We start from the raw sequence: 18,586 nt of genomic DNA, 5'->3' as shown, positions 1-18,586 counted from the left end.
GTGCAAAACTGTAGACTCTTATAGGATAATTGGTCAGGTGCAGTTTTCTTGTGGGCGAGTCACTCACACAGCTCTTGACAAGCACACAGACACTTAGACACCCACTCACACTCTCAGGCACTCACACGCCCTTAAATAGGCCCACTCAAACACTCACACACCCACTCACAGATGCACTCAAGACACTCATGCACCCACTCACAGACCCATACAGACACTCACAGAACCATTCAGACACTCATGCACCCACTCACAGGTCCACTCAGACATGTACACTCACTGACAAATATATATATAAACAACAAGAGAGTTAGGGTTACTGGGTCACTCCTCTACCCCTCAAAATACTAAATAACAACAGCATAAGAGTGACACAGGGTGCAAAAAACACAAGAAATGAATTGTGCTTAGCAATTGTACATATAATTGCACCCAGAAAATAACTTAGATGTCACAGAACAAGGTGAATCAGGTGAAAAAGGAAAGAAAAAACGTTATTTCTTAAAATAACCCTCACTTACAAACCTGGTTGGTGACATGCTTCATCATCGGGTTCCCACTGGGGAGACCGAATGTCCCCCCAGTGTGCTGCGGCGCCTGACTTACAACGGAGCTGGGTTTTTGTGTGAAAAAGTGGTAAGCTAGTGATATTGTAAGTGATTTAAAAGATGACCGACTGTAACCTGTATCAACTTTAATAGAGGGCCACCCAGCATCGATAAAAACAGGTGAGACGGACAATTCAGAGTTTATAAAATTGAAACTCTGTGTCCTACAAAATGAAGGTCGACATGTTTCTGCTATAACGAGCCTGAATCGCTCAGCATTCTTCAGGACCAAGGTTTATCCTCCGGCGGTATGCGCGCGCTAAGGCGAACCCTCCCGTGGGGATTTGTCTGTTAAAAATAATACAACTCACGGATTTACCCGTGTGGGCTCACACAGACATCACCAGGTCCCGCAATCTGAAAAAAAAGGAAGGATAATGCAAAGACAAAACATATAGAAATAACAATATTTCACACGTTGTGGGTAAACAGCCAATCGTGTCATCACTATTGTTCATTAAATAAGCATTATACCGTCTAAAGATACCATTATCACCCTTGTGTGACAGTGAATCCAAGAATCGCAAGTTTAGTGCAAACCATGAAATTTAACCCACAGAAATTAAGGGGTTTAGTGGTGTCAAACAACTGTGGTTCCCAGCGTGTTTGTCAGCGCATATAATTACCAAATTCAGATATGCGCTGCCAAGTACCTCCTTTAAAAATTGGTACTCAAATTTTTCGATGAAATTTCATCAGAAGTGCATGCCCCCATAAAAACTGGTCATTCCCAAGAGTGTCAAGAGAAGTACCCCTGTAAACAATCAGAAATGGAAGATATTAACCATGAATTAAAACTCACTGTAGTTAGTAGGGAGGGGACAGAGGGGAAGGGGAAGGCAAAAAGGTTCCAACGAGGTACATTGGGATCAGACAGAAACAGTGGGCGACAACACAAGGAGCAAGACGGTGGAACAGAGAGCAGGCCCAAGTAACATGAGAGCTTAGTGACAAATTTGTCCTCACTCATACACAGTCCAGCAGAAAGTTCGGTCTTGGAAAAGGGTTTGGGTTTTATACCCACCCCCCGCCTTGACCGTTTTAAGTTACACTGCGAATTGACTGATTTTTTCGGCAAGCTAAGATTAAAATGTTTTTTCGAACCACAGACCTCAGAACTTCCTCAGACCACTTCGAGTGATACAGGTTTTAAATTGAAGTCCCCTTTCACTCCTCCGCCACATACAGTGCCCCCAGAATTATTAGCTTTTGAACAAGCTGTTTTTCATGAGGTGGAAGCCTTAGAGGAACCAGCCCCTTTTAAAAACTTGACAACAACAGAATTTCAAGCTATACAATCACTTCAGAGCAATACCAAAGTAGTGATTAAGAGTGCAGATAAAGGTGGAGGAATAGTCATCCAAAATGTGGAGGACTATGATCGTGAGTGCAAACGACTACTTAGCAACAATAATAACTACGTGCTTCTTAGTGAAGATCCGTCAGCCATTCTCAGAAGTGACATTTGTGAACTAGTAACTACGGCTGAAAGAGATGGCCTAATTACAAAACGTGAGGCAGATTTTTTGATGACATCAGAAGGCAAAATTACGTATTTTTATACGCTACCCAAGACACACAAAAATTTACTCCCTCCCCCGGGGCGACCTATCGTCTCGGGGATAGGTTCATTATTGGAACCCTTATCGAAGTATTGTGATTTCTTCTTGAGACCAATTATTCAATCAACGAGTACATATATCAAGGACACCAAGAGTCTATTGACGATTCTAAGAACTATCACGATGCCAGAGGAACCATGCTTTCTGGTACCATTAGACATTGAAAGTCTATATACCTGTATCCCCCAGGATGATACTATCAGGGTGATAACTGAGGCTTTGGAACAGTCCGAATGGGATTTTTCCACCTCTCGTTCTTTTGTGGTTGATTGTGCCACTTTGGCACTCAAACAGAACTATTTTAAATATGAAGGTAACATCTACCTCCAAGCCACAGGGACATCGATGGGCAGTACCTTTGCCCCAAGTGTGGCGGGGTTATACGTTTACCATTTCGAATGCAAATACATATTGGCACCGGATAATCCATTTTCATTAAATGTAATTCTTTGGCAAAGATACATTGATGATGTATTGAGGGTCTGGAAGGGGGATGAGAACATTTTGTTCTCCTTTTTTGATTGGGTCAATACCTGTGACCCCCACTTGAGATTTACACATGAGCATGCGAAAAACAGTATTGTTTTTTTGGATGTGATCATCACCAAGGAGACATATTACAAACCCACCACCAAAAAGAATCTCCTCCATTTCTCAAGTTTTCACCCACGACCTTTGAGGGAGAACATCCCATTTGGTCAATACCTCCGCATAAGAAGGAATTGTAGCGAACTGACGGACTTTAAAGAACAGGTAAATGATTTGACCAATAAATTACAACTAAGGGGTTACCCTAACAAGATCTTAAGTAAAAGCTGTAAGAGGGCTAAAAACAAACACAGGGATGCCCTGCTGAAGACTTACCCAAAAGACGAGGCAGAGGTCCCCCTAACATGTGTGACTACATATAACCCAGTGTCAAATGCTGTGAGCCGCTGCATTAATAAGCATTGGAACATTCTTACGAGCAATGAACACGATTGGGAAAAAACGCTCTTTTCCTACAGACAGGAAAGAAGTCTGAAGGACTCACTAGTACATACTCGCCCGAAAAACCAACAGAAGGACAGAGAGGCGTCAGTCTTGAATGCTTGGGGCCTCCCTCCGGTGACAGGGCATTTTCCCTGTGGGAGCTGTAGCGTATGTCACTTAACCACCAATACCAGGACTCTGGATCTTGAACCGGGGAAACAGTGGCAACAACGCAATCACACCAATTGCAACTCATGCAGCGTTGTATAGTTGATTGTTTGTCCATGTGGTTTAAAATATGTGGGGATGACGAAAAGACGCATCAAATTAAGCATCTGTGAACATCGCAGCAATATCCGGTGTCAGAGAATTACCACCAAATTAACGACCCACTTTTTGGAAATGAAACATACACCAAATGATATCAGATGGAAAATTATTGAACAACTTGAACATGGTACTGAAAGTGGTCTGTTTGAAAAGGAGCAAAGGTGGATTTACCGGTTATCCAGTCACCACTTAGGTCTCAATGACGATATCCCTTGGGGTTCAGTGATGAGACGTTGATACACTACCAGAAGCAGAACATGGGTATCCTTAGCCATCCACCAGAGCACTATAGTATTTAGTAAGCTATCCCTGGGTACATTGAGTATTTTACCCTTGTTAAGTTTTCATTTTGAAATAGTTGGCCTTGTTTCTCTCGTTTTTGCTGTGACTGTGGCTTTGAATTGAGGAGTTCAGCTCACAATTAATATTATCATGACCAGCCATTTGGGTTACATAATTTTAATATATAATGGGGCCCTCTTCTGACCACTCTTGCCCCTGCCACACGAGTTGGCATTGGCTGAAACAAGCTCAGTTCATCGACAATGAAAGGAGCTCAATACTGCAAGTTTCAATTTTATAAACTATGAATTGTCTGTCTCACCTGTTTTTATCTGATGCTGGTTGGCCCTCTATTAAAGTTGATACAGGGAACAGTCGGTCATGTTTTAAATCACTTACACTATCACCACCTTACCAACTTTTCACCAAAAAAACAGCTCCGCTGTACGTCAGGCGTCGCAGCACACTGGGGGGACATTCACTCTCCCCAGTGGGAACCCATGATGAAGCATGTCACCAACCAGGTTGGTGAGTGAGGGTTATTTTAAGAAATAAAGTTTTTTCTTTCCTTTTTCACCTGATTCACCTTGTTCTGTGACATCTAAGTTATTTTCTGGGTGCAATTATATGTACAATTGCTAAGCACAATTAATTTCTTGTGTTTTTTGCACCCTGTGTCACTCTTATGTTGTTGTTATTCACTCACTCACAAACCCACAGGCCCATACAGCCACTGACACAGCAACTCACAGACCCACTCAGAGACTCACAGACCCACTCAGAGACTAACACGCCCACTCACAGACCCAATCAGACACTCATGTACTTACTCACAGACTGACTCATACACTCACGAAGGTACTCACAAACCCACTCATACACTCTCAAATCCACTCACAGATCCACTGAGACAATTGTCAGACAATCATGCACCAACAGACACCCAGTCAGACACCCATGCACCCACTCACAAACCCACTCCAACACTCATGCACCCACTCACACACCCATTGAGACACTCATGCTCTGAGTCACACCTCCACTAAGACACTCATGCACTCACTCAAATACTCACTCTCAAAGGTTACAAGTTACAGTTAGGAAAGAAAATGTAAAAAACCTTAGAAATTCACGCAACAACCCAAAGGTTACAGGGACGTTATAGTTAGGAAATAGAATTTTTAAAAACTTAGAAATTCACTGAAAAAAAACAAAGGTTACAGGGACGTTATAGTTAGGCTCAGATTTTACTCACACAAAACCACTGAAATTCAACAGATATAGTTACCTGTGCTAACTATAACGTATGCCCCTGCAATGCACTGCTTATAGCCTCACATATTACATCACTCATGACATGTTCAGTGACAGCACTGACTACATCACGGATGACATCTCAAATTACATCACTGATGACATCACTGATGACATCAACAGAGCCACTCACATACCCACTCACATCCCTTTACACCCTCCCATACACCCACTCAAACACCCACACAACCACCCACATATCCATTCACGGACCCATATAAATGCTCACACAGCCAGTCATTTTCCATAGAGCAAGTCAAACACCAACTCACTCACTCATAGAGCCACTCACACAACCATCCATTCACCCAACCAGTCACTCATCCATACACTCATTCACACAGCCACACACTCAACCATACATCTACTCACACAGATGTATTCACCTATACAGCCACTGGCACACCCCCTCACTCATCCATACAGCCTCTCAACACAGCCCCTCCCTCAACCATACAAGCATTCATACACTCAATTAAACACCTAAACAACCCATTCACACATCCATACAAGCACTGCCATATCCACTCACTCGCCCATACGGCCATTCGCAAAGACACTCACTCTTCAATACAGCCACTCACACACCAACTCACTTAAACAGACACCCACGCAAACAGCCTCTCACTTACCCTTACACCTACTTACACACCCTGTTACTCACTCATACACCCATTCAGACACCCACTCACTCATCCAGTCATTCACACACCCACTCATCCATCCATACAGCCACTCATTCACCCACACAGCCACTGACACACCCACTCACACACCCATACAGCCACTAACACACCCATTCACACACCCATACATCCACTAACACAGCCACTCAATCACCCTTATAGCTACTCACATACCCACTTAAACACCCATACGGCCTCTTGCACACCCACTCACACATCAGTATAATCACTCACCCACAAAACCCTCACTCACATCCATACAACCACTCAGACACCCATTCACACACACATACAACCCCTCACACAACCACTCAGACACTCACAGAGCTAGCCAGAAACCCACTCACTAACCCATACTGCCACCATACAGCCACTCAGACACCCACTCACACACTGATACAGACATTCACAGACCTGCTCATATCACATATGTTAGAAATAGTATGACTCATTAGTAGTACACCTAGTAAACTAATCTAACTTTTGTAGTCAGATAGTGCATATGTTTAACACTCATAAACTCTTATATAATACATCCACTGGATGATGTCATGAGTGATGTAATTTGAGATGTCATCAGTGATGTAATCAGTGAAGTCACTGAACATGTCATGAGTGATGTAATAACTGAGGTCATAAGCCATGCATTGCAGGGCCATAAGTTATAGTTAGCCAAAGGTTACAGGGACATTGTGGTTAGGCTCAAATTTCACCCATACAAAACCAGTAAAATTCAACAGTTTTAATTACCTGAGCTAACTTTAACTTAGGCCCCCCACAATGCACTGCAGATGAACTCACAGATTACATCACTCATGATGTGTTCAGTAACATCACTGATTACCTCATCCATACTTCCACTCACACACACACTCATACCCCATACAATCTCACAGAAACCCCCACACACACCCACACAGTCACTCACATACCCATTCACAGACCCATACAACCACTCAAACATCAACTCACTCATCCATATAGCCACTCACACAAACAGTCACTCATCCAAACAGTCACCCACCCATCCACTCACTCACCCATACAGCCACTTACACAGCCAGTCACTCACCTCCTATAAAGCTACAAACAGAGCTACTACCTCACCCATAGAGCCTCTCACATCCATTCATAAATATACAACAAAAATAAATTTTGCATCATAAATAATACATACATATTGTATTACCATAGGCATTATGCACTCTGTTCATTCACGAACACCTAGGGACCCCTGTCCCCACCACATGTTCAACTCGGAAGCAGGACAATCAGTAATAATCTCACAGTCATCTTCAACACATCCATCACCTTGGCCACCTTTCCAGTTGAGTGGAAACAGGCTGACGTCAAATCTCTCCTCAAGAAACCGTCTGCTGACCCCAACGAGCTCAAGAAACACTGGCCCATCTCTCTGCTTCCCTTTCCAGCCAAAGTCCTGGAAAAGGCCATCAACCGCCAACTCACAGAATACCTTCAACCCAACTACCTTCTGGACACTTCCCAATCTGGATTCTGCACCAACCACCCCACCAAAACTTTCCTGATTGCGGCCACCGACATCAGAACCCTCCTAGAGTGGGTGAAGCAGCGGCCCTGATCCTCCTCGACCCTTCAGTTGCCTTCGACACTGTCACACCATACCCTGGCCAAGAGGCTTAATCCGATCAGAATCCAAGAGGACGCTCTCAAATGGATCACATCCTTGCTCACAAGAAGAACACCAAGAATCCACCTTCCTCTATTCACCTTGTGTCCCTCAAGGTTCGTCCCTTAGCCCCACTCTATTTAACACGTATATGACCCCCTGACCAACATCCTCAGAAACCGCAAACTGAACATCATCGCCTATGCAAATCCAGCTCATCCTCTCTCGCTCCGATCACCCATCCAGGACTAAGGCCAATAACCACCTGTGCATGACCAGCGTCTCTGACTGGATGCAAAAAACTGCCTCAAGCTCAACATTGACAAGACAGAAGTGATGATATTTGGGAAAACACCTCCCTGTGAAACGACTCCTGGTGGCCTGTTGAGCTGGGATTATCCCCCACCCCCACGGACCACGTCCAGTATCTCAGCCCTGTGGACAGGAAACTCAGCATGAAGAGCCAAATGAACACCATCTCCTCCACCTGCTTCCTGAAAGATCTTCAAATGGCTCCCAATCTCGACCAGACGCACCGTCACTCAAGCCTCTTCACTAGTGCTTGGACTACTGCAATGCACTCTAAGCAGGAATCACCACTCGCCTACTTAAAAGACTGCAGACTATTAAGAACTCAGCAGCCAGATTCATTGCCAACTTCCCCAGATGGACCCACATCACCCCTCACCTGAAGAAACTCCACTGGCTACCCGTTCACAAGAGATTCCAATTCACGATTCTGACCTAGTCCTACAGAGCCCTGCACAATTTAGAATCAGCATACATCAACCACTACCTGATCTTCCACCAACCCTCCAGAATCCTGCCCTCCATCTCCCTCTCCTTCACTCACACCGCCCTCATCTGCCTAAGCAAAAGTGGAGGTCACTCCTCATCCTACCTCGCCACAAAGTCTTGGAGCAGCCTCTGCTCCATCTCAGGACCTCACCCTCTCTTCAGGAATTTGGAAGGGGGATCAAGACCTTGCTATTCAACTGCTTCCACACTTATAGCTTGGCCCCAGTGCCTAGGTACCCTCGCAGGTGATAAGCTACACTTATAAATCCTGATTGAAATCTGGAGTGACACAAGGCAGTGCAAGTTGTTGCCTTGCGTTACTCTGTGTTGGTAAGGCATTCCATGGGTGGAGCATGGGTTTTCCCACACATCTCCCATGATTTCTAGTGCATTCCCAGATTTACTAAGATGAGTAAACCTGGAAATGCAAGGGGGAGGAAGCACACTGTCCATTATCCCAGTACAGTTCACCCCATTGCTTTCTGGTAAATGCAGTATGCTTACTTCACGTTGCTGTAGTTTTTCACCAAAGTTGGTGCAAGTAGTGCTGTTATCTCTAGACACGTGTTTGTGGGCTTAGCCCTTCATCAGTAAAACGCAGAAGTAGTAAGGAGCAGAAAAAAAGTAATGTGCCCAAGTCTTCAGAGGTTACAGTACCATGCCACAGGTACATCCCAGGTGAGCTCCACAACTCTTTGGCTCAAGGGAGCCTTTCAAACACAAGAGGAAACGGAGCACACTGCCTCTGATCCCTGCACAATTCACCCCATTGGATTCTGGTAAATGCAGTACGCCTACTTTAAAGTTGCTGTCGTTTTGCACCATAGTTTGTTCAGGAAATGCTGTTATCTCTAGACAAGTGTTTCTGGGTGTTTCTCATTTTCTCTCCACATGTACTGCATTCTGCAGCACACTGAGAAAGAGGAATATGCTTTAGAGGATTTTTTGTGTGCAGGAAGGTGTTCCTTACTGCACAAAAACAATCTGTCTGTAACACAGGCACTGTGATGCAAGGGTGCCTGCATTGGTGTTTGGCAGCACATACTGCACCGATGAAGAGAGAGAGCAGGAATGTGCCATAGTAAATATGGCGCTTTCTTGCTCTCTCCATTTGACGCAGCACAGCAAGTTGTCTTGCTGTGTTGCGTTGTGTGAAATCTTAGTAAATCTGGATGAAGATTTTAAAAGAAAGCGCTTCTACTCAACTCTTATTGGAAGAAGAGAAGTTTTAATGAGCAATGCTACTGGGAGTGAAGAGGATCACTCTGTAAGCCAAAGGACCAGCACAATGCCAAGCCAACTGTTGCATTACGTAAGGGAAACTCTAGAACACGGGTACTCATAGTACGGCCCGCGGGCCGGTGGCGGCCCGGCAAGCCTTCCGTGGCGGCCCGCGGACCATGAGGCATCCTACCCTGTTTTGAAAGATTGTCTGCAAACACTCTGCTGCTCTGTGGGGGCCCGCCGATTCAATCGAGCGAGGCCAGAGTGCAGCTGCAGGGGCGCTAAGAGGAGGAGAATTCACATGCAAAGGGTCTTTTTGAAGACCTGTGAAATGTTGTTAAGTGCTCGGGTGGGGGCTGTGTGTCTGTGCGCGCTGGGGAAGCTGTCTCAGCCCGTGACAGAGACAGAGGGAGAGGGAAGGAAAGGGAGACCGAGAAATGGAGACAGAGAAAGGGAGGAGGGCGACCGAGGGAGATAGAGTGAGGGAAGGGTATCCTAACCACGGAGAGGCCTGCGTCCTAGCTGCATTGCTCTCTCCTCCATAATACATAACAGAACATGGGACTGATGCAGTCCTCTGCAGTGCAGCCACAGACTCAGAGGCCTACACCTCAAGACACATTAGAAAAATAAGGATGCCAAATAAAGGTGGATATTTAAAAATAATGCCACACGTACGAGCAAAACCTAAAAGTTATTTCCCCCAAAATATAGTGTATCAACGTATTAGTCCTCTTGCTGCAGAAGGCAGGGTTATTAATTTATTTCTACTGTCATCACCAGTCATGCTCACACACAATCCCCACACTTCATATTTTTTCATATCGCCTGTTAACACAGTTTTCCCTTTCCTGCCTTGCGTTGTTAATAAATGGTAATCTATTCGTGGACTTCAGAGCGACGATATTAGGCCCAGTGACCCGTAGTCCACAGCACGTGTTAGCAGGGAGAGCTTAACTCACTGAGCTACACAGCTAAGCAATGACAATGTGGACTGCCTTTCAAATTATTCTCTTCATAACTACCCTAGGGAGAATGAAGGAAAGCAGCAGTAAGAGGTAAAATGTAGTCTCAACAACGTGACATAACCGAATCATATAACCAAATCATTATAATGCACAGATAAAGCTACAGAATTAAGTTGGGCAGTCCAGCAATAAAGAACATTAACAGAGGAAACACCAAACCCAGTGTGTTATTGCTTTAGAAATGCTGCTTTGATCAGAAAAACAAAACAATCACTGATGGTGGTGGGCCTTCAAGATGATATGCTCCAAACCACGCCATTCAATGTCACTAAAGATCAAGAGGTGGCTATGTTATGTTCGTTTAAGCTGTAGGGCACTTGAATCACCCCAGAAGGTGTATCTCAGTGCCAGAGTGAACATGGACAAGGCAGAGTTAGTATGACCGGTGAAGTGCTGTGAAGTGCTCGGGTGGGGGCTGTGTGTCTGTGTGCGCTGGGGAAGCTGTCTCAGCCCGTGACACACAGGCAGGGTGAGATGACAGAGGGTGACAGAGGGAGGTAGAGGGACAGAGACAGAGGGAGGGAGGGAAAGGGAGACAGAGAAATGGCGACAGAGAAAGGGAGGAGGGCGATCGAGGGAGATGGAGTGAGGGAGATGGAGTGAGGGAGATGGAGTGAGGGAGATGGAGTGAGGGAAGGGGAGTGAGGGAAGGGGAGTGAGGGAAGGGAGTGAGGGGAGTGAGGGAACGGGAGGGAGTGAGGGGAGGGGAGTGAGGTGAGGGGAGTGAGGGGAGGGGAGGGGAGTGAGGGGAGGGGAGTGAGGGGAGGGGAGTGAGGGGAGGGGAGTGAGGGAAGGGGAGGGAGTGAGGGAAGGGGAGTGAGGGAAGGGGAGTGAGGGAAGGGGAATGAGGGAAGGGGAGGGAGTGAGGGAAGGGGAGTGAGGGAAGGGGAGTGAGGGAAGGGGAGTGAGGGAAGGGGAGTGAGGGAGGGAAGGGGAGTGAGGTAGGGGAGGGGAGTGAGGGAAGGGGAGTGAGGGAGGGAAGGGGAGTGAGGGAGGGGAGTGAGGGAAGGGGAGTGAGGGAAGGGGAGGGAGTAAGGGAGTAAGGGAAGGGGAGGGAGTGAGGGAAGGGGAGAGAGTGAAGGAAGGGGAGTGAGGGAGGGAAGGGGAGTGAGGGAAGGGGAGTGAGGGAAGGGGAGGGAGTGAGGGAAGGGGAGGGAGTGAGGGAAGGGGAGGGAGGGAAGGGGAGTGAGGGAGGGAAGGGGAGTGAGGGAGGGAAGGGGAGTGAGGGAGGGAGAGAGGGGAGGGAGGGAGGGAGGGAGAGGGAATAGGGGGAAGGGGAGTGAGGGTGAGGGAGGTAGAGGGAGGTAGAGGGAAGGAGAGAGGGAGAGGGAGTGAGACAGTCAGAGTGAGTGAGACAGAGGGAGACCGGGGAGGGAGAGGGAGAGGGAGATGGAGGGAGAGGGAGATGGAGGGAGAGGGAGAGGGAGATGGAGGGAGAGGGAGAGGGAGAGGGAGAGGGAGATGGAGGGAGATGGAGAGGGAGAGGGAGAGGGAGAGGGAGAGGGAGAGGGAGAGGGAGAGGGAGAGGGAGAGAGAGAGAGAGAGAGACACGGAGGGAGAGAGGTGTGTATGCTGGGTCTGGTAGCTCAGTGGACGAAGGCGTCTGCTGCAGAGACCTGTGTTCAACCTCATGGTCACAGTTTTTTGTTGTTGCTCTTGCTCCGCCCCCTCCCCCACTGACCCCGCCCCCACCGGTGCGGCCCTCGGACACAAACCACACTGTAAATTTGGCCCCCAAGAGAAAGTTTGTGAGTACCCATGCTCTAAAAGAACCATGTGTATCAGAATCCCAGTTGATATAATCCAGACCTAAGCATCTCTGCAGCCTCTCCGTCACAAGACAGTTGAGGAAATGTCAGACACTCTTCCATTGGCCCTCTCATTTAAACACCCGCCATATTAGTTTCCGGACAACATATTGAGCACTCACCATATAAGAGAAAGGAGCACTGTCTGAAAAAGGTTGCCGAGCCATTTGACTTTGTCATGGCCTTTATCATCCTTTAGTTTAGTCAGTTACTCTCTAAGCCATTACTTTAACATTACCTTTCCGAAGAAAACTCCCTTTCTGTTTGTCCACAATAGTGTTTGGCATGAATTCATAGTTTGCTTTTGGGTCGCTTTTCATGTTCTTGAATGCGGCCTGCTCCATAACAATATCCACTTCATGGTCAGTCAACTGTTGCCCAACATGCTGACATATCTTCAGCACAACAGACCGAAGATCCTGAAAGAAATTAAGCACATTTTGTACCTGTGTTTTGAGCCTACCTAACCTTTCAGTTGAAAAGAAAACAGCTATTTCAACTGGTTAAAAATAATAAACGCGTAATCAATCTGATCTGAGCTGTAACTGTGAACCTGAAAACATGTACAACCTTTAAAAATACATTCGCATTTGTACATAAGTTATTAGGTATCCAGAAGATAACTGATGTATTTTAGGGAGGAGACGTTTTGGCTTTAGTTGTGAAAGTTGCACCATGGTGTTGTAGCTTATACAGTTCATCTATTTAGTATATCCAGATTCCCGCATAAAAAGTATTAGCTTTGCCCATCATGAAGACTTCGGTGGTGAAAATGACTGTTGTTGAGAGGTCAGAGGCAATGAAGGATAGTATTTTTCTCAAACCTACCAGTTGTAATATCAACAACCATAGTGCATTCGTCACCCTACACACAAACGTCTTTCCATCCTTTAGTAAGTACTTCCAGAAAGAGATTTAACCCATTGCAAGAAAAGCTTGACCAAACCTTACGTGGTAAAACAAGAAAAGAAATTGAGCTAAAATTAACTCACTTCTCGCCTTTAAGATCACAAAACATATCCTGATTAGAAAGGTTAGGAAAAGTTACAAACACACAGAAGCGGTGACCCGAAAAGAATGGGAAGAACAGAATCAGCAGGATCTACTTTTAGCAGCAAAAAACAAAGATATCATCTGGCACATAGTGGCTAATGGCAGCTGTAGCAGTCTGAGTACCATAGATAGTTTTATTCAACCTGAGGTGGTGCAATCATTTTACAAAGTTGGAAGAACACACCGATGAAAACATTAGTGCGAAATTCTGATTGGTAATGAACTCCCGCCTCAGAATGTGAAACCCCTGAACCCCTTGAAGTAGAGTTCAAGGAGACATTGCATGCCATAAAAAGCATTTTCTCAGACATATCACACGGCCCTCATGGGTTACCTGGGGACGTCTTTCTAAATATTCCAAACGTGTTGGCAATTCACATTAACTATGTAACAAATGCATAATAATAGGCGATGCCATAATAAGCAAGAAGGAGGGGAAAACCCAAGTAACTACAGACCTATTAGTCTAATTGACAACCTGCAAAAAATATTCAGACAAATAGTTTTAGAAAAGCTACAATACTGGATTGAAGAGAACAAAATACTTTGAGTTTTGTAGGCTGGTTTTAAAGAAACTTATTACTATTGACCAGGTGTTCAGATGTACTACAATTAATTGAAACTAGGGGGCATATTATCAAGGGGGTTTATCTCCGCTTTTTTGGCTTTAAAAGCCAAGAAAGCGGAGATAAAATTATCTCCCTATTACCTAGCTGTCGCTAACACCAGTTAGCGACAGCTAGTAGGAGATAGCGACCATCTTGGGCCCCCACTTTGCATGTCAGTGATATTTATCACTAATGACATGCAAAGCGGGCGTGCCAAGATGTTAGCGACTGCAAACAGTCGCTAACATCGCTATCTCCTATTACCAACTTTTGGAGATATTTGCGCTAAGCAGTTCTTAGCCATGTTATCCAATGGGAGGTGGATAACATGGCTAAGAGCATTAGCTCGCTAATGCATGAATATCGCTGACTTTTCAGCGATATTCATGCATTATTGCCGATTTTTTATTGCATTTGCGATAAACCTTGGTAATACCAAGGTTTATCTGCGATAAAAATCGTTGCAGCTCGGCGATAATTTCTTATCTCTAACGAAGCAATAGCGATAATTATCGCTATTGCTTGGTAATATGCCCCTTTGATCCTAAACAAAGGTCATCTCTATTTTGCTTTCGTTGACTTAAAGTTCGTGTTTGATTTGGTTCCTCACAACAAATCCTAGTCAGTCTCGGGGAAAATGAGTAAGCATGAGCGGGAAATCCGTTACGCTCGCGGATTTTGCGGATTTTTGGGAAATCCGCAATCCACGAATTTTGCGGATTTCCCGCAAAATCCGCAAAAAAAAAAATCACCGAGCGTAACGGGTTCAAAAGTTGAACCCCCACTCATGCAACTATTTTACAATGGCGCCAGCAAGCGCCAGCGCCGTTGTAAAATAGTTACAAAGTTAGCTTGCACAGGAACCACTAGATAAAACGAAGCAGGTGCTGCTTTATTTTATCTAAGTGCTTCCTGTGCAAGCTAACTTTGTAACTATTTTACAACGGCGCTGGCAGCTTGCTGGCGCCATTGTAAAATAGTTACAGGCACAGCCTTACACAGGTCACTCAAGGGACCCCTGCGCCCTTCAGGGCGATTGCATAGTAACACACACATGGTCACTCGAACTAGTTGATGCTCAAATTCAGTGACTCATTCATTAGCCCAAAAACAATCATGAGCGTCTTCGAGGCTGGACAGGTGTGCCTCTTCCCAAATCTACCGTGGAAAATCAGCTGTGATGCTGGGTAGAGGGCGGCCTTTGCATGGTCGCTCGAACTAGTTGATGCTCAAAATCAGTGACTCATTCATTAGCCCAAAAACAATCATGAGCGTCTTCGAGGCAGGACAGGTGTGCCTCTTCCCAAATCTACTGTGGAAAATCAGCTGTGATGCTAGGTAGAGGCCTTTGCATCCTTGACTTTCATGAGCGCAATCCCCGTGCTGTTCCTGTGACCAGGAGCTTCTTTCTCTTCATATAATTGTGTTCGCACGGGTTGCCGCAAGTTTGCACGCGTTTTGTACAATTTCGCAATTTGCGAAATTGTACAAAACCCTCGCGAACTTGCAGAAACCCGTGCGAACATAAAAAAAAATCCGCAAATTTGCGAGAATTCGCGGATTTTGCGGATTGCGAGTTCGTAAATCCGCAAAATTCGCGAACGCGAGATTCGCAAAATTCGCCCATACCTAAAAATGAGGATGCTATATAATATACTATCAATTCTCAGCAGATTACATAGAACTATGCTTGGGTGCGATGGGGGAACCAGGGTTAATTTACTGAACCTATCCCTGTTAATAAAGGTGTGAAATAGGATGTAATTGCACATCTTGACACATGCATTAATGACTCTCCAATGATTGCAGACTGTAGAGTCCCTGCGTGACTCTTTTTTAGGGGACACATTACTGATCTCGAAAACTCCCAGAGGCTTACAGACACTAGTGAATCGCTTTGTGGAGTTCTACCTTGAGCACCGATTGGAGATAAATGCTTCCAAAACAAAATACTTGATTATTAATCTGTACAAATCTTGATGGGGGATGATAAAGATGGACAAAACCAATCTCGAAAGGTATCTGATTTTGAATACTTGGTGGTAAAACTAACGGCAAACATGCCATTGGCTATGCAAATTAGTAAGAGCAGTTTAAAAGTCAACTAAACACATCTCTGGAATTGCAATATACAGGGAGACACTAGGCTCCCACAAGGTCACGCCCTTAGGGAGGGGGAGGGAAGAGAGGGGGGTTAGGTGGATCATAGTAGTTTGATATACAAGTTGCACCACAAAAACTATTTATCTAGAACTGCCTGGATAGCTACCCGCAAGTGTAAAGCTATGTTGGGGTTAAGAATATACACCCCTGAATAGATGGACACCTTTTTGTATTCTGCGTAACCAACAGCCAACATCTTTATCAACAGGAGGCTTGAAGATCCATGAATAATATTGATTGATTGCATGTGAATACATTCACAACCTGCTTTCACTTAATAATCAATAAAATCTATTTAAAAAAAACTTCTCTAAAATATTCATAATTTATACTTATAATCACCGATAAGTCAATTATTTGCCCTAGTACTCCATATACAACGTAAAAGCCATAGGAGGTGCAATTGGTACACTTTACGGAGCAGATCTGTCTAGATATCCACAGGTAAATGGCCTCATATTGATAGAAAACAAATTTGTGTGATCTTTGGTTAATTCGCACCAGATTAACCAGTTGCTACCACTGGATATGGGATTGAAATGTGTCTCTTTAAATGCACCTCTATTTTGATGGGGACTGAGGTACATGCAGGAACTAGTAGGATATTGTCTTGTCAATGAAGAGATCAGTTCCCTATTTATTTATTTTATTTATTTTATTTTATTTATGCAATTTTATATAGCGCGGACTTTACCCGAAGGTGTCAGAGCGCAGGCAGCATAACATTCCGCGGATCATTAATGTGCGCTGAATGATGACATTGCTCAGTCTGGAAGAACAATGGAAAGGTACGTCAATTTACCAGCGATATAAGGAGCTGTGATAGGTGTTGTGGGCCTTTGCCGTGTATTGCTTTGAATGTGATGCACAAGGCTTTAAACTAGATGTTCTTGTCAATAGGCAGCCTAAATATGTCAAATTTAGATAGGGCATTCTTGCCACTAATAGTTTTTGTACTAAATAGCAAAATTCCAACTCCCCGCTCAGTACTTGCCTAGCTTGTAACCTGACAGAAGAATTCCCAGAATGAAGTGGAGAAATACCATTTGTCGATCACTAGGGACTACTCAATACGCAGTGGCCGCTTCTGTCTTGTGCACTGAAAGGACTGGACTGAACTTTCTGCAATCTGCTTTGTAAGTTTCTCCAAGGGCTTGAGGTAGAGCTTGCCCCCTGTTCAAGAAGTCTCAGGAACAACAAAGACTTCAAGCTCTTCTGCCCGGAGCACTGGGGACTGTGTGTTTTGTGCTGTAACAGAGAAAAAGCAACTCAACGACATCTACAACGCTTCTGCTGACTCCGTGTCCTGACGGCACTGCCGAGGGCACGGCCGCAAAGCAGCACTGTGACCCTGGTCTCACCTACGACGCCTGCTGACGCTGCCACCGAGCCGCTACTCGCACCGCGACCTGTGGGCACAGCTACCAGAAAAGCCATGTAGCCTGGCTAAGTTCCTCCTTTGTATTTTGTGGAAGAGGATGAAGCTTACAGATGAGATGGATATGAATTAGTTATGATTATATGCATTCTTTGGACATGTCTTTTATGCCTATTGGTATTATAACGTGAATTGTTTTACCTTCATATGAATTGTTTTAGGGATTTCACACATTAGTTCTGTAATTGATAAACTCAACTTGAATCTTGCAATTTATTCAGCTTTTTATGTAATGATGAATTTTCTTACTAATATTCAACTGACTAATCTACTGAGCTATAAACTTAATGAATGAATGAATGAATGTAATATATTCTCTTACACATTGCACATATTTAGGTGGGCATGCTCACCAGGTGGGTTTTGGAAAATTATTTTAAAGTTGACTAAGGAGTTGAAAAAGGAGCTGGGCAGTAATCAGGTGCGGTGGTGCAAGTGATAGTTAAAAAGATCTTCTATTTATGACCCACTAACTTCCAGTCTGTTGTTGATCAGCCAGTTGTTGATAAGAAGGCTCTTGGCAATGCTATAACAACTATACTTGGGCTTTTGACCTTCATTATGATTTTAACATCATCATCTGTTCCCTTACAACGTATATAAGATAAGCAGTAGCTTGAAGATGATGAAAAGTATTTAAAAGAACTCTACTTGGGTTGCATCCCAAGTATTATGCATCTGTTTGTAATTAGAAAGGCACACTATAACCTTTGGGGGTTTGTGTGTGTGGATGTCTGTGTGTGTGTAAGCAATAAGAAGGATACGCTGTTCCTTCTAGGTCTTGAGAATCACTATGAACAAGGTAGTTGGTAACTTCTGCCTTCCTCTAATGTTCCCTACCCTAAGATACCAGCTAAAGGATACTTGTAGGCTTGTCTGGCCTCTGGTTACAGAGTCCAACTGTGAACATTCTATCTCTTAATTTAACCCTAAAAGTTAAGGAGTTGCACTTTAAGTTTAGGACTTTAGGCTATAGCGGAGGAGCTGCATGGAGCGGGACTCGG

The 18,586-nt window shown here is 44.7% G+C and overlaps 1 protein-coding gene across 1 annotated transcript in view; it reads right to left on the bottom strand.

Moving 5' to 3' along the window:
* The window catches only part of LOC147707960 (amine sulfotransferase-like), a 288,392-nt gene that overhangs the window by 29,935 nt on the left and 239,871 nt on the right, over positions 1-18,586 (bottom strand). The window contains exon 7 of the mRNA XM_086926764.1: positions 12,559-12,739. Coding sequence (XP_086782890.1) covers positions 12,559-12,739 — 181 coding nt within the window. The remainder of the gene's footprint in view (positions 1-12,558; positions 12,740-18,586) is intronic.

The sequence above is a fragment of the Lissotriton vulgaris genome, chromosome 6, assembly GCF_964263255.1.
Source record: "Lissotriton vulgaris chromosome 6, aLisVul1.2, whole genome shotgun sequence".
NCBI classification, from domain to species: domain Eukaryota; kingdom Metazoa; phylum Chordata; class Amphibia; order Caudata; family Salamandridae; genus Lissotriton; species Lissotriton vulgaris.
Note: the sequence above shows the minus strand (reverse complement) of the source record. Positions and strands in the feature narration are given on the sequence as shown.